Raw genomic sequence first — 16,386 nt, forward strand, 5'->3', positions numbered from 1 at the left:
TGGTCTCGTTGCACCGATATGGCAACCTTTGCCTGATGCCTCGGTACTCTTGGCCTGCGCCTGCTTCCTTAGCACCAAAGAGGAAACAAGGACGCTGTGCGCGCTGGCGCCCGCCTGGTGTTGATCGTCATGGCTCACGTCACGAGAGCCTCGTGAGGTTTGCCCCGCCTTGATATCTCCGCTCCTCGTGAGCCTGCCTGACTAGGCCACTCCTGAGGAGGTCTTGCGTCGTCCGCCTCGCGAGGCTTGGCCCCTCGCGAGGGTCTTGGATGCCTTGTCGATGAAGATGGGCCGTACGGCCTGCTGGCTTAGCCACGCCGTGGGCCGCAGGCAGGCAAGTCTGGGGACCCCCATTCATAGAAGGCCGACAAGCCTATTTTTCCGCTCAGTTGGAATCTTGCACGTGACAGAGTTAGGCGGGGTATTAATAAACCTAACAGGTTAATTGAAGAGTGCAATATTGTTTCTTTTGCTTTATCTGTTGCAGAAGAAATTGAAGGTAATGCCGAGCCTTCTTCATATTCTGAGGCTATTATTTCTGGTGATAGTAATAAGTGGATGACTGCTATGCATGATGAGATGGAATCACTTGAAAAGAATGGCACTTGGGATTTAGTAAAATTACCTAGAGAGAAGAAACCTATTCGTTGCAAGTGGGTTTTCAAGAGGAAAGGTGTTTCTCCTAATGATGAGACAAGATATAAAGCAAGGTTAGTTGCTAAAGGTTATAGCCAGATTCTAGGTATTGACTATAACGAAGTCTTTTCTCCTTTTGTGAAGCATAGCTCTATTCGCACTTTACTCAGCATTGTTGCCATGCATGATCTTGAGCTTGAACAATTGGATGTTAAAACTGCATTTTTATATGGAGAATTAGAAGAGGATATTTATATGGAACAACCTGAAGGTTTTGTTATTCCTGGAAAAGAAAAGCTTGTCTGTAAGTTAAAGAAATCTCTTTATGGATTGAAGCAATCCCCTAGACAGTGGTACAAGAGATTTGACACTTTTATGCTCTCTCAAGGTTTCAAAAGGTCTAATTATGATAGTTGTGTTTATTTGAAAACTATCAATGGTTCAACTATTTATTTGCTCCTTTATGTTGATGATATGCTAATTGCTGCAAAGAGTATGTCAGATATTGATGAACTAAAGAAGCAATTGAGTAATGAATCTGAGATGAAGGATTTGGGTGCAGCAAAGAAAATACTTGGCATGGAAATATCCAGAGATAGACCATCTGGAAAAGTATATCTAAGTCAGAAGGGATATATTGATAAAGTTCTTCGTCATTTTAATATGCATAATGCCAAGCCAGTAAGTACTCCGTTAGCTGCACACTTCAAATTATCATCAGCTTTATGTCCTAAGTCAGATGTAGATATTGAGTACATGTCTAGAGTTCCCTATTCGAGTGCAGTTGGTTCACTTATGTATGCCATGGTTTGTTCTCGTCCGGATTTATCTTATGCATTGAGTGTCGTCAGTAGATACATGGCTAATCCTGGAAAAGAGCATTGGAAAGCAGTTCAGTGGATTTTCAGATACTTGCGAGGTACTTCTAATGCGTATTTACAGTTTGGGAAAACTAGAGATGGACTTGTTGGTTTTGTTGATTCTGATTTTGCTGGTGATTTGGATAAGAGAAGATCGCTCACAGGTTATGTTTTCACCATTGGTGGTCGTGCTGTGAGTTGGAGAGCAAGTTTGCAGTCTATTGTGGCTTGTTCCACTACTGATGCCGAATATATGGCTATTTCTGAGACATGCAAAGAAGCTATCTGGTTGAGAGGTTTGTACACTGAGCTTTGTGGAGATTCATCTTGCCCTACCATATTTTCTGACAGTCAAAGCGTCATATATCTTACAAAGAATCCAATGTATCATGAGAGGACAAAGCACATTGATGTCAGATTCCATTATATTCGAGATGTTGTTGCTGAAGGCAATTTGAAGGTATGCAAGATAAGTACTCATGATAATCCTGCTGACATGATAACAAAACCAGTTCCTACCAATAAGTTTGAGCTTTGCTCAGGTTTAGTTGGTATTTCTCACTAGTCTTATGGACTTTTGACGCACGAGGTGTTTATGCTGATTTGGATGGAGTTATTCACTTTCTTCGACTACTGGAGGGAATTTGGCTCAAGATGGAGATTGTTAAATTATGATCCAAATTCTAGTACCATATTGGAGTAGACGTAGTACATACGGTGTGGGCCTTTGCGTTGGTACCGACGCATACGAGTACAACTCGTTTACTTGTCCTCCAAGGACTCTCATATATTGCCCTCATATATACCCCATATAGTCGCACCTCAGACGGCCTGTCGTCTCGTGCTTGTAATACTCCTCCTCATAGTGATTGCGCCTTCGTGCGTCCGTGGTTTTCTTCCGCAAGAGTTTCCACGTAAAAATCCATGTCTCTCTGTCTCGTTTATTTCTCGTTATTATCTAACATGGTAGAATATATATATTAGAGTACATTGTTACATGAGGGATGGTCCTTGTCTTTTCGCCCGCCCCCCTCCCCATGTTCAAATCCTGGCTCCGCCCCTGGCGAGGAAGAGTGGAACATGAAGGCCACCGCCGCTTGGGTCCCAAGAAGGCCACCGCCACCGTCTATCCGGGCTTCACAACCGGTGAGCTTGCCCGCTTCACGGAGGCGGAAGCCACTATTCTTCTCCTCCGGCTGAAGCTTCAATTCCCGGGGCTCATCGCCCGCCAGCAAGTTTGTTGTCGGACATGGAGAAGACATGTTGTGAAAAACGGACACCGATGAGCATTTAGACTAGGTTAAAATAGCCTGGTTTGCTATCGTTTAGTTGAACTATGTCAAAAATGTAATGAATGTACTCAGGTTTAAATGAAAATCATCCGATTTTATGTAAAAATTACTTAAGCTTGAATGGAAGTTGTCCAGTTTGTTTAAATTTGCATCAAATATGGCTGGGTGTTTGTGGCTAGTTGCTTTGGATGGCCGGCTCCCGTATCAATGCCTGGACTACTTTCCGGACCGGTCCCAGTGTTCGTTTTAGAGGTCGGCGTTGGAGATGTCGTGATGTAACCTTTGCAAACTTGGTCGTCCTTGCTTGCAGCAACCGAAGTTTTGTCTGGTTTAGTTCCACGCTTCCATCTTTACCTCTGGTTTGGCTTTTAGAATGTGTGTCAACCGTCGATTACGTGATGACCAGATTCATCCTTCTTGCTGAAAAAAACCTCCTCCGTAAGGATTACAAAGAATAAAGCCATGACAAAGGCGATAATAAGGCCACAAATTCAAGGATTCAGTTGTCTTCTCGGGGAAAAAAGGCACAGCATCTCCTCGTCAAGATGAAACCCAACAAAATGGAGAACTAATAAAGCACAAATTCCTTCGTCTATACATACAAACACAAACGTCGAGAATTTGATCTCTAGAAACTATACACACATCAAAGAGCACACATAATCACCAAAACAAGTAGCCTTGTAGACAGATGAATGGCAAACAACTAAGTGAGCCCACACATTCATTAGTAATAGCTATCACTCTATCATCATTCCAAAAACTCACCCTGCATGTATACTTTCTCCTAAACTCGCCAATCCTGAGGAAGGAAGTTAAATTACCTATGACCCGAGCCTGAGAGATTCCAGTCCATGAATCCCTTTCTTGAACATCCCTTGGAATGGCAAGCCCATTCTTCTCTCTTTTGCTTTTGATCCCTTCACTGCACCATCTTTAGCATCTGAACCATCAGTCATGCAAACGCCTTTGCCTTTCACGTCATATGTTCTTGCATTAGGCGTTCGTCTGCTGAAACTCTCATACAGATCAGGAGAATGCCGCATCAGCTCACTCGCTGAAGAGTACCCCATCAACCGATGAAGCTTGGACTCCTTGCCACTTCTTTCATCAATGGTGTTGAAAGACGAGTTCCTTGACACATGCAGGGGCCGTTCGTCCTCGGTAGAATAGCTCACACCAGCCGAGATGCCGTATTCTTCCGAGTACGAGTCCGAGTATGGTTCAGCTTGATGGGCACCAGTGTTATGGTCATCGCTTACCTGGTGAATTTCCGAGTCATCTGTGCTGGACTCATCGCCCCCAAATGGTGACTCAAGTTTCTTTCTGTTGGGGTCTCTGTAAGAGTAGGAGAGAACTTGTGCGCAGGAGCCACACTGCAGCCTGCGTGTTCCTCTGCTCGGAATGGCAAAATCGGTGGGCAGCTGGACGAGCCTCAGACAGTTCGAGCAAAGGACGAACGGCGCGCCCCGTAGGACTGGCCGGCAGAGATTTCTCGAGGCAGGCCGCCGCTTTGTCTCCATAGCTGGTGGCTTCTGCGGTGCAGGTTCTTGTTTCCAGGAGCTGCAACAAGGTGGGCGGCAGCTGTGGTGGCATTGGTGAGGGCAAGGTCTCATTTCCAGTTGCCCACTGCGAATGTATGAGTAGGCGCTGCGCCGGCCATACCGAGGTAAGGGCAGTCCATGGCCATGGGGAGCAACTTGGCCAGACCTGCTCAGGCGAGATGCATAGCCAGAATGCTTGACAGCAGGATGATAAGCTGTAAGAGGTTGGCTGTAACCATCTTGTTTCAGCGGATGTGGACGGCGTGCCCTTGGCTTGCAATCTGAAGGTTCATTGAAGATTTCAGAAAGGTCACCTTTCAATTCATCCACCGTCTTCATAATCTTCGATTGAAGGGGTTCGCTTGCCCTGAAGCTTTTTGACTGGAATGAAGTCCGGGAAGAGTGGAAATTAAGCGAGTCAACTGATACTCCAGGCACTTCTCGGAGGTCACAAGACCGAGAATGCACCCTTACCAGCTTGCTTCTCTTGCTTGCCGTGGGTTCGGGTTCAGTTTTGCGTGCTCCACTCTCCTCAGATTCTGGCAAATTGCTAGCTAATTCTCGATCCTCAGATGACGTCATGTTCTGCTCTGGGGTATTCAGGCTGCTTTCCATATCACCATCTTGGTTTATTTTGCAAGCCTCTGAATTCTCTGCACTTTGCTCCACCGTGTTGTTCTCTTCTTTGTCAGAATCTACTATATGTGTGCCATTCCCGCTGCCACTGGGTTGCATAAGGGCAGCAAGATCTTCCATTTGTCCATTGGTGTCCTGGCCATCAGAACTGTCGTCTTCGCTGCTCTCAGTATCTGCAACCTCCATAACATTCTCCTCATCTGACATAATATCACCCTTCTCGCTGCTTCCGGTGCCATTGCCCTCTTGCTGGATCTCGGTGCGTGGACCACCAAGAGTGATGGAATCATCCGCAGCAGCACCAATAGAACCCAGTTCGTTGCTTTGGGGAGACACCCCATTGCTCCCAGAGGTAACAACAGAGTAATTACTAGAGTCTTGCCGAACTTGTTTTGTCGACGCCCCATTGCTCACAGTGGGAAGAACAGAGTAATCCCCAGAGTCTTGTCGAACTTGTTTGGTAGCCACATTTTGTGCATCGCTGACACGGATTTTAGCTGCATAAATGTAAACACACACCAAAAAGAACAATCAATTCCTCAGAAACAAATGGGCAAACCGATTTGTGTGTATTTGTACTAAATCAGCCACAATTAATATGGATCGGAGGGGGTAGTTCATAAGGAGGAAACCTCGCTAGTTGAGTGTAGCATGGAATTCGTACCTCTAAGAGTGGTGTTACATCCACCGCACTGGTAGACTGAAACATTTGCAGGTTCTGGTAGAATGTTAAGACACTTTGGGCACCTCACAAGGCGAAAACCGCCTGTGTTTGCACTTGCCATCAAACAAGAAAGACCAAGGACATCACCCGGAGCACAATATTTCCAGGCTGTAGCTATCTACCAGCTACCACCAAAATGATATGCCTGCTAAAGATGTCTAGTATGCTGTAATACCAGGTCCAGAATCCAGAGTTTCTGTATCTGCAAACATTCAAGAGAAAAATGATGAGATTCCACTAGCACCTGGTTGGAGCAATAGCATGAAAACCTAACCTGGCTAAAAAATTCAAAGTCCATTCAAGGTGAATAACTTGTATCCGTAGCATAAAACAAATCTGAAGAAACATAAAGGACAAGGTGCTGCAAGAAATAGAGTTGCAGCACCACATAGAAATAAGATTAGCTGCTGTTTGTGTGAAAATCAAGATTGGCTGCTGAAGTGTGACCAAGAAATGCAGGGGCAAGATTGCACCACGTGCTGCCTTCGCAGTTGAAACATTGAAATCATCAGTAGGCAAATAGGCGTTTTGGCCTATTGGTTACTAGGGAGGAATTTATTTGGGGGGTTGGCCGATTAGAGAAACAAACAAATCGGAAGGTAGTACTGATTTTTGGGATCCCTTTGTCTTGCTCATCCAGAATTAACCTACTGGGACAAAGACGTAGAGTAGTACTAATAAGGTACTGATTGTTGGTACCTTATTTTGGCATGTTGGTTGGTTGGTAGAAGCACGTACACCTGCCGAAATCCAAAGTAGGATCTCCATAAGGAACGGACGGAGAATCTTTACATGTTCGTACGTATCTCGGAAACAAAATCTTACTGTATGTGCTATGGAGTTGCAACCTAGTCCTAATACAGAGAAAATAAAAATAAAAAGACAGAGCAATCGATACTGACTTACTGATGTCTAGGAACAAACACATGAAGAGAGTAATCTGGAAGCCAGCTCGAGACAGAGAGAATGAAACGGAGGAGATGAGGGAAGGGGGGAAAATAGGGTCTGGAAAGGCACCGAGTGCGGAAGGAAGAAGAGGAAGAGGGGAAGAAGCCAAGAAGTCACCTTTCCCGTTGTTCCCTGGCCGCTTCCTCCTCGTTGTTTTCCACCACTCTTCCCCGGGAGGCGCAACAATCACCACGGCCTCGGGAGCTTGTGCAACAAGCCCTGCCCGTGGTCGCCGTCTCCCGCAATTGCAGCTCGAGTTCTCGGAAGTTCCACGCCCGCCCCCGCGCTCACCGCTAGTCAGGTCAGGTCAAGCGGAGTAGTAGTATATACACAACACAGTGGAGGAGGAGGAGGAGGGGGGGGGGGGGGGGGGGGGGGGGGGGGGGGGGAGGAGGAGAGTTGACTGGTGGTAGGAAGGAAGTTTTAATGCCCCCGATCCCCGGTCTGAACGGGGTTGCGCGCAGCGGGGAAGACTTTCGCCGCGCGCTGCCAGCGGAGAGCGATAGCGAGAGAGAGAAGAGAGAACACGGGAGGGAGGGAGGGAGGGAAGGAGGGAGAGTCCGCGGTCAAACGCGCGCGCGCGGTGTAAAATAACAGCGCAACGGAATGACTCGGGATAGGGAGAGGCAGAGGTTGACCGGCCGGCTTTGTCCCGCGGCTGTGCTCGCTAGTGCTCGGTGCACCTCGCCGCCACGTCCAACCCTCAGCTCGTGGTTCTGGATGCTGCAGTGCCGGGACGCTGCGAACGTGTGGGGCCGAGCCGCCCCCTTTATCCACGCGTGCTTGCCTCCGCGACCGCGAGCCTCTTTGCCGCCTTCCTAGTTTTATCCTTTTAGAGCATCTAATAGACATCGCCCGCGCGTCGCCGTGAGAATTTGGACGGAGCACTCTGGGATTGAGGCGAGGAAACGAAAAGAGAAGGCTGGACTTCGCCGGAGCCGCAAGAAATCGATGGTTGGAGCCCTTTGGTAAGGACGGCCGCGAACCGTAAAAATATACTTCCTCCGTTCCATAATATAAGAGCGTTTTTGACATTTCAAAAACGATCTTATATTATGGGACGGAGGAGTAGGTTGGGGGCTCGCGTTCTCGGTGGCCTGTAAAACAATTATGGTTTCACGAACTTTTACAGGGTCTGTTCTGGACATAAAATTGGTTTGAAACCGTAAACCCGCCAAAATTTTACAGGTTTAGCGTTTTTACGGTGTCTGCTAGAGATGCTCTTAAAGCATCAGCCGGTTACATCAAATCCGGTCCACATGTGACAGAACATCCCTCATTTGGCTGCTCCTACAGTGGTGCCTCTTATATTTGAACCCTTGAATCCATGTAACTCATGTAATGCTACATGGATAAACACGACAAATACACTTAATAACAACAAACAAACTAAATTCATCCGATATCAAAGGATCATTGTTCATTGATGGACAAAAGATCAAAGTTCATCTTAGACAACGCAAATTAATATTAAAAATGATGAAAAACATAGATAAAATGGAGAGGGTGGAGCAAATCACAATTTCCTCGCTAGCCCCTTCCCCTTGTGATTGTTGGTGCGGCTATACCCCCCGTGTAGGCATCGACGGCCGGAGGAGCGTCGTCGTAGGAGCCGGAGGGGCATCATCGTTGTCAGGGAGCAGAGGAGGACCGACACGAGGAGCACGTCCTCGGGATCAACCGACGTGCGGCTAGCGCCTCCCCCGCCGCTTCCCATGCCTCATATTCGGGCGTCCTCATCCTCGTTGGCGCCGACATGGGCACGAGGAACCAGCAATGCCCCGACTACCCCATCCGGAGCAGATTGACTTGCGGTGGTGGGCGGCGTACATGGACGGGCGCGAGCGGTCGGAGCTGAGCGACGAGTGGGAGGGTCCGACAACGTCACCGGCTCGACGTTGTCACAGCGAGTGGAGTGGAGTGGACTGACTTCAATCTAGGATTCGTCCGAAGGAGGCTTTTTGTTGGGCCAGGCTGGGCTAGACCGACATGTGGACGCGCCCAAGCATCCCATATCCGCTCTAGATTTGAGCTGGATATTGGGGGTGTCAGTCTGTCCGGACGTATAGAGTTGATGTGAGGAGCCCGTCTGGGTAACCGCACACTTACCGCGCCATCCGTCCTGTCAGTTTGGGCCGCCCGGCTGTATTTTCCTCAAAACTGACTCGCACAAGCACCATCCCGCTTCGCATTCTTCGCATTCTAGTTCCAACATAATTTATGCAATCATGCTTGCTCTACATAATTGACACTTCATGATTAAACTTGTTACAGTGCCAAAGCAAAAGCGTAAACAGGATCTTATTGCTTTTCTTTTGGGGGTTTCCCCTTATGGTTCTGTGTTGCGTCATGACACATTGGATACTGGCTCTTGTGATGGTATGATATGGCGTGCTTCTCACTCTATGGACTTGCAAGGAGTTGAAAATGCTACTCGATCCATGCGACACTGTTTCTCATTCTACATAATTGACACAGCCATAAGATTAACCATGCATTAACAAATGGAACATATCTGGTGAAAACTCTCTTCTCTCTATTGGTGAAAATCTGAAAACTTCGAGTCCTTATTTTTAGAAGAAAACTTCGAGTCTTTACGTTGCATCTCTAATGGATGCATCAGATCAACCATCATGGCGTTGATCTCAAAAAAAATGATTAACAGTCCGTTTCTAATTTTCTACGAAAACTTACTATATTTTTAAAAGTAAAACAAATGCAGATTGCGAAAGTATATTCACACCGATCACATGTTAAAAGTTTGGCAGTTTTGTGCTACTAATAACTTTTCTACAACATACTATAAAAGAAACCTAATGTCGATGAAGATTTCGAACGACATGCAACACAGAGCACTGTGTTTTTTTCTGGACAGTTGGTTGGTGGATTTGGTTGGCTGTTAATGAAAAGGACACTGCGACCCTGCCGTGACTGACTGATATGGTTGAGGAGAAATCCGGAGGTAGGTGAGGAAAGCAGGGTGTAGGTGAGCTCAGATCATATGGCCGGCTACCTCTAGAACAGAGACCCCACATGCCGTTGTCCGTTTGCCCAAATCAATACATGAGACCTTTTTCTAATCATAACAAAAAAAAAACGCAACTCGACGCAAGATTTAAAAGCGAAATGGCACAAAGAGTGATTCCATGGATCCCACCGGTACGCGGCGAGTAATTCCATGGATCCGCGAAAACCGCCATGGATCCAGCGAACGGCTCGAGCAGCAGCACTGCCTGAGCAGTGATGATGAGTGATCTTTGATGGGTTGAGCTGTTGCGGATGTCGGAACCATAAATATGGCCAGCAGAGACTGGTGCCGATAAATGTGTCAACGCTGTCATGCAATGCATCGATCCAGTCCCGCGAATGGAACAAAAAAGTACGTGCTCGTAGGGACACGCACACGCAGATACGTACTGGGTAGGTCGCCGGATGCTAAAATTGCACTCCAGGTCGGCCGTCACTACGCAACATGCTACAGCCTACAGGTGAGTCGGTCAACCTCGCAGCCTCACTAGTTTAGAGAAAGAGAAAAATCATATCAGTGGTTGAAGTAGCCACATACCTCCCTTTCAGAAACCAAACTGTTTTTCTTTTTTTATAAATACTCTCTCCTTTTCGGTTTATAGGGTTTATCTCAAAATTTTAGTTTTTTCATTTTATACGGCTCAATTTGGTTGTTTCCCATCACATGTTCAGATTTCAAGGTGCATTAAATCATTGCATGCAAGTATTAAGAAAAAATTGACCAATGCATGTAATTTATGCATGCATGCATTACAATTAATGCATTGATAAACATACTTTTTTAAGGAAAACAAGAGCATTAATTAGATGCTTTTGCAAACTACAAAAAGTATTCCACTACTCACCATCTACCTTGGTTCGTGAGATTTTCGAATTAAGCCTTATAAACCGGAAATGAGGGAGTATATAGCAGGAATCTTGACCTTCTGGCTAAAGCTAGAGTACTAATCTAGCAGTACTAATCCAGTCTCCAGTGGTAGTACATCACTACATGATTACACGCATATACACTTCAGCCATTCAGTGTCGGTGAAGTCAAAAGAAACTTCATCATTACACGAGAATGAACTCACCAGGGCCCAGGGCTCTGCTCGCCACAAATGAGTCATTCTGTACCAGAATTAGGACTTCGGAGGTCGGCAGACATACTCGCTTTTCACTAACCCACCAAGCCAAAGCACGCCCAAGATGGCCAAACTATTTCCTTTCCTACCCGTGATCTTCCAATAATGTAGTAGTACAAAACCTGACATATCCTACTGTAGCCGAGCAAGAAGAGCGGGACAGGACGCGCCTAATCTGCACCCGAGCTTAAATGAACAGTAAAATCGAAAAAAATTCAAAAAAGTTCCAAATTTTTTTTGAGAGAAACATTGACAAAAGTTCTAAGTGCTTGCAAAAATTAGTCATGAAATCACATTCCTAGAAGGCGTGGCAAAAAAAAAAAACAGTACTCTGAAAAAGCTACTTTCAAACGCATTTTGAAGCACTGAATTTGTTTTTTTTGCCACGCCTTACAGGAATGTGATTTCATGATGAATTTTTGCAGGCACTTAGAACTTTTGTCAATGTTTCTCTCAAAAAACTTTTTGATTTTTTTTCGATTTTACTATTCATGCGGGAGCATATGAGCTCGGGTGCAGAATGGACTTTTCGAGCGGGACAACACTTCTTTCTCTGAGGGCGGGAAGATAGCTAGTGTTGCGTGTGCGTGTGTCAATACTCCATTGGCAGTTCCCACTCATCCTCCGGATCTCGCGTTTTCCTATGGAGCTTTCGGCCCATGGGCTTTCCCTGGCTATTTTGTCTCTTAACAGACCTAGCTCTTCGCCTGCCATATCTGTTGTACTCGCCTATCTGATCGCCAGGTCCTTGCATATTTTGGGTGCCCCAGATGCCCTACCATTCAGTTAAGAATATTTTTCACTCAACAAGGTTGTTGCTTCGATTACGATTCAATCTCCAGTCAATCGGTACTTTTAAGTCCAATACTAGTTCTATCAGAAACAATCAGTAATGCTTACCTGTGTTAACCGTTGAACACGAGAGATTGCATCTTCATGCACCACGATTGTATCAGAAACTATATCAAGCACATCTTCGACAAATAAACAGTATGTGCTTACCTGTAAGGAATAAGTGGTATACTGAGACAGATTCAAAGGATTTAGATGGCCTATAAGATGACAGGTAGGTGTCCAACCAAATTACCAGACTAGCAGGGACAATGGTAAGCCCAAATGAATCAAGCTCAAGAGACTCCAAAACTCCTGAGTTAATGTTAAAAGTGAAGCCACGCACCTAGCAGATAATAAAAAATGTAGCTTAAGAACATCAAAATTAAGTTAACTGTTCAAATGCAAATGAGAAAATGAAATCCACTCAGATTACCTCTTAAAGACCAGATAAACTCACCTTACCAACATTGCGCCGTCTGGAAGTTACAACATTGTAGCCAACCTAAAAAACAATATTGCAGAACGGTAAGTACTGCTGGTTCTGATATGGCCAAGAACTTGAGATCGATGTTCTTTTCACTTTCAGACAAGACTGCACTAAGAGGATTTCCAAAAGATATGGAACCAAGAATATTCCCTTTCAATGAACATTACATAAGGTAGTACTGCGTAGAGTTTAGCTCGTACTCCCCCCCCCCCCCCCCCCCCCCCCCCGCGGTCCACACATGAATTAAGGATTATAGTTTAGATTCACTTGTCTTGCTCCTAGGCGCTCCTGTTGTTCTCTAAAATCCTGTGTTCACTCTCCAACGAGAAACATTGGGAAGTACATCCATGAGAATAATGGTAAATGGGGGCATAACAGGAAGAATACAAGAGAACGGGGTTAATTTGATAAATGCCACTCAAAATTGGGCGATTCCGAGAAATGCCACTGCAATTTCCAAACTTTGAAAAATGCCACTTCATGCCATTTCCAGTGGCATTTTTCGAAGTCTGCAGTGGCGTTTTTTAAAGTTTGCAAAAATTGCAGTGGCATTTTTCAAAGTTTAGAAATTGCAGTGGCATTTTTATGAATCGCCATAATTGGAGTGGCATTTATCTAATTAACCCGAACTATAAATATGTAGTAAAATCAGAAAAATAAGACCTTGTTTGAATTTATAAAGATAACATACCAAGCCATGCAGCCCAACTAGCTTAAATTCGTTCTCAACCACAGATTCATCCTGAACAAGCACAACATCTCCAATCTACAAAAGCAATTAGTACCTTGCATATCATTATAACTGAAGTTTCTGCTGCACTATTAATAAGAATATATACTTCGCTATGTCAAGGTGGATAACAAGAATAAAGGGTACATTGAAAAATAAACGAGCATTCTTGAATATTCAACCTGATATATATCATCAAAAAGGAATTTGTCCGCATCTCCTGAAAGCAAGCTTGGCCTCACTTCGACCAATGCAACAACCCACTGGAGAAAAATGAAATAGAACAAAATCAAGAAAAAACTAGATCCAATACAATCCACAGAGGATTTCTCTACTGAATAAGAGGAAGGTGGAGTGTGGTCTATGATAATAAACTAGATCCAATACCAGATTTGATCTATGACTATACACTAAGATAGGGCCCACAAGGTCAGGCGTGCCCTCATTGCAGCGTTATTACAGGTTGTTAATACTTGGAGTAATAATGTGACCTTCATTCATATTTGCCAACACCAAATAATATACTCATAAAGTTACTTCAGTTACTTGTGGGCAATTTCTCTACTGAAGGCGGCAAATCATAAAGTGAGGGCTATTTGGACTCATCAGCGAGGATGTTCCAGAAAATACAGGTAATATTGATGATTGATACTGATGACAAGTAGGCTGAGCTTCGCTGGCTGAGGAAGATGAAGAGGATACATTCTTATTTTTTATCCATCTTCATTTTTCTCGTATGGTTAGGTTGGCACCAGGACACTCCTGGTTCACTGGGCCTTAAGAAGTAAATTGCAGAAAAAAATGTTTTCCGGTTCCTATGATAAGCTGGGAATTTTTCTTTAATAAAGCAAAAACATGTGTGTACGCGGGAATCTTAGATTAACTGTGTTTAGTTGGGTTGTGAATTCTAGTACACAAATGGACTACAAGAGAAGATGGATGGGGAAGCTTTGTCTCACCCCCTAGGCTAAAATCTGAACACAAAGCCTTTCTTCGTACCGCTTTCACAACTGCTGTTATCCATTCCCGGCCTCCCCCTCACCTACCATAGTCGGTCAAGCACAACCTATCACCCCCCCCCCCCACCCCCCCCCCCCCCCAGTGCGACTGGCCACAGGGAGATTTGAAAACCACATCAGAATTTGCACCAATACATACAATATTTGAACGGTATTTTTATTCATCTTATATTCATAGCAGCATGTCATCATATCCCGTGCACTTGCCTTTCGGTTCAGGCACTAAATCATCAGGAGGAAAAACCATTGTGTACTTCTCAATTCACGACACCTATGTACAAAATTTTAGAAGTAACAAAAATGAGAAGAATCTGACAAGTGATAAATGAAAAGAAGACAAATACTACAAAGTTGTTGTTTTTGTTTCTTCTGACAAACTTTTAATTGGAAGTTGAAATTTTAAAGGCTAGAACACTCTAGAGGCTACATCATCAAATACTTTCGGAACTTCATGATGATTTGGTGTCCAAACCAAAAGGTGGGTGAATGCCCCTGTTTCCTGATCAATCCTCTAGTGCTCGTTAGTCATAATACTAAATGGACCCTTAAAATTACTCAGTATTGCCTAAGCAAGGATGTAGCTGACCCTCTATATGTCACAGTTCACTGGAAAGCATCCACAGTTCGTTGATCTGATACATGAGAGTGGAATCCAAACTTTGTGGAGGAAAGGCCCCCTTGACACCTAGGAAATGTGTGCCAATAGAAGAAGAAGAAATGACAAGCCAGATCTGCCAATTACGCTAGAACATTATCGCAATACACATTGCACTTTACACTAAACATATCACAGGTAGTATGACTTAAGACCGAGCAGAACAACTAAATTTTGTTGGTCGTGATGATAGTTGATAGATAACCAAGGAAGGCATTGTCGTGATAGGAGATCGTGCCACTCATATAGAACGCGGGAACAACTACAGTAACAAACAAACACGAGGAAGTGAACCGTAATTTGCAATCGCCACTTATGAACTGGCCAAGCTTGGCCAACCGAAAATAGGTGCCGGGAGGAGGAGCCCGTACCGACGAGGCGTCGACCCACAGCTGAGACACGAACCCGAGGCTCCGCGCTGAGCTGACGCTGATCACCTGCTTCGCTAGCAACCCCGACCGCCTCGCCATTTGCCTCCCCGTCCTCCTCCCGCTGCTACCTATCCTCTTCGGCACCCTCTCGCCATCTTCCTCGTTAACAACCTCGTCGTCCCCTCCCCCCTCCGTCGCATCCACAGGGATCACCGCCTCCTCCTGCTCCTCGAGCTCCCGCTTCAGCGCCAGGAAGTCGAAGCTGGACGGCGCCGGCAACGGATCGTCCCTTGGGGCCGCGCGCGCGACGAGGGCGCAGCGGAGCAGTGTTGGTCCGTGCGCGGAGGCGGCGTTGGGATTTGGGTTTAGGTTTGGATGGGGCGCGGGCGCGGGTTTGAAGGGTGGGTTGAGGAGGGGCGCGCAGGAGCGCATCGTTGGAAAGATTGATTGGGCAGGAAGTAGGGAATTCGAACTCGGAGACGATCGGATAGACGATGGGATTGCGTTGATTGAAACCACAGAAGTAGCGTCTACCATGCGAGAGGCGGGGCCGATCCGGCCTTCATAATTTCGGTCGATTCACACGAAACGGTGAATTTTCGGTCCGAGAAGTAAAAAATCCCGGCTCCAGTGCTATATGTACCGGATCCCGACCGATTTAGGGTTTCTATTCACCGTTTTCCCCACCCGCCTCCGCTGCAAATCCCCTCGCTCTGGCGACTGTGTCTCGCGCGCATAACCCTTTTTGAGTAGATCAATGTCGAGGGGGGGGGGGGGGGGGGGGGCACACGACGCCAAGGCCGACGGCTTCAGCCGCCCCCCGGTTGAGGCATGGCGCTCAAAGCAGGCCGGGGAGCGCAGTGCCCTCTCCTGCAGCAGTGGCTGCGCGGGCGTGCAGCAAGTTTGACGAGAACGGCGATGCCCTTTGGCCGACCACGAAGGGTCTCCGCGAGGCGAAGATCGAGCTCAAGGAGGAGGAGGAGTTCGAGGTCGGAGAAGAATGCGCCGCCGCGCGGCTCGACGCGGCCAAGGAAGGGGCCAGCTCGCGTACTCTCTACAAGTCCGCCACCGAGGACTACCTCAACGTCAAGCCCTAAAGTAGTTTAGATTTAGGTTTATCTTTTTTTTAATAAACAGTAGGGTAAAAACCTCACTGCAACTTTTATTAAATATAAAAATGAAAAAGAGTATACGGAGAGGCTTGAGCTAAGCCCATACAAGAGAAAACTAAGAAAGACTCTATGGAAAGAACTAAAAGAAAACTAGTGAGACAAGCTAACAAAAACTAAAAAGAAGGAAACAACTACTAAAAAAAGGAAAATTACAACAAAGCTTCCAACCACACAGAGAATTATCTTTCATACTTCTGCTTCATTCTGTATTTGAGTAGTTTTAGTTCCTCTATGAAGATGAATTTCCAGCCTTGGAAAGAAGGTGCAATATTTTCGAAGATTTTATTATTTCTGGTTATCTAAATGGCCCACGACCCAAGAATAATG

General features: G+C 45.7%; 2 protein-coding genes across 5 annotated transcripts; both read right to left on the reverse strand.

Annotated features, from left to right (window-relative positions):
- Window positions 1–3,357: 3,357 nt before the first annotated feature.
- Window positions 3,358–7,171, reverse strand: LOC109732824 (uncharacterized). 4 transcript variants are annotated; one of them, XM_020292031.4, is made up of 4 exons: window positions 6,758–7,171; window positions 6,392–6,432; window positions 5,633–5,894; window positions 3,358–5,465 (listed from the first exon to the last, which is right to left on the reverse strand). In XM_020292031.4, exons 3-4 carry the CDS (start codon window positions 5,751–5,753, stop codon window positions 3,613–3,615), a joined length of 1,974 nt encoding a protein of 657 aa, XP_020147620.1. In that variant the 5' UTR covers window positions 5,754–5,894; window positions 6,392–6,432; window positions 6,758–7,171; the 3' UTR covers window positions 3,358–3,612. The 4 variants fall into 4 exon arrangements, with proteins under 4 accessions (XP_020147620.1, XP_020147628.1, XP_020147613.1 ...); XM_020292039.4 differs by lacking the exon at window positions 6,758–7,171 and adding an exon at window positions 6,599–6,729; XM_020292024.4 differs by lacking the exon at window positions 6,392–6,432 and having other exon boundaries at window positions 6,758–7,170.
- Window positions 7,172–10,495: 3,324 nt separating this feature from the next.
- Window positions 10,496–15,463, reverse strand: LOC109732852 (uncharacterized). The gene is made up of 7 exons (XM_020292056.4): window positions 14,888–15,463; window positions 13,025–13,105; window positions 12,804–12,878; window positions 12,083–12,127; window positions 11,879–11,968; window positions 11,692–11,793; window positions 10,496–11,566 (listed from the first exon to the last, which is right to left on the reverse strand). Exons 1-7 carry the CDS (start codon window positions 15,422–15,424, stop codon window positions 11,384–11,386), a joined length of 1,113 nt encoding a protein of 370 aa, XP_020147645.2. The 5' UTR covers window positions 15,425–15,463; the 3' UTR covers window positions 10,496–11,383.
- Between the last annotated feature and the right edge of the window lie 923 nt (window positions 15,464–16,386).

The sequence above is a fragment of the Aegilops tauschii genome, chromosome 4 (assembly GCF_002575655.3).
Source record: "Aegilops tauschii subsp. strangulata cultivar AL8/78 chromosome 4, Aet v6.0, whole genome shotgun sequence".
NCBI classification, from domain to species: Eukaryota; Viridiplantae; Streptophyta; class Magnoliopsida; order Poales; family Poaceae; genus Aegilops; species Aegilops tauschii.

Bases quoted from the DNA above. Each gene is read 5' to 3' on its own strand.
- LOC109732824 (XM_020292031.4), bottom strand. From the start codon at position 5,753: ATGGCAAGTGCAAACACAGGCGGTTTTCGCCTTGTGAGGTGCCCAAAG. The intron at 5,466-5,632 runs GTACGAATTCCA...ACATTTATGCAG, and splicing joins ATGTAACACCACTCTTAGAG to CTAAAATCCGTGTCAGCGAT.
- LOC109732852 (XM_020292056.4), bottom strand. From the start codon at position 15,424: ATGGTAGACGCTACTTCTGTGGTTTCAATCAACGCAATCCCATCGTCT. The intron at 12,879-13,024 runs GTTGAATATTCA...TTGCTTTTGTAG, and splicing joins TTTTTGATGATATATATCAG to ATTGGAGATGTTGTGCTTGT. The intron at 11,794-11,878 runs GTAATTTGGTTG...TATTCCTTACAG, and splicing joins CCATTGTCCCTGCTAGTCTG to GTAAGCACATACTGTTTATT.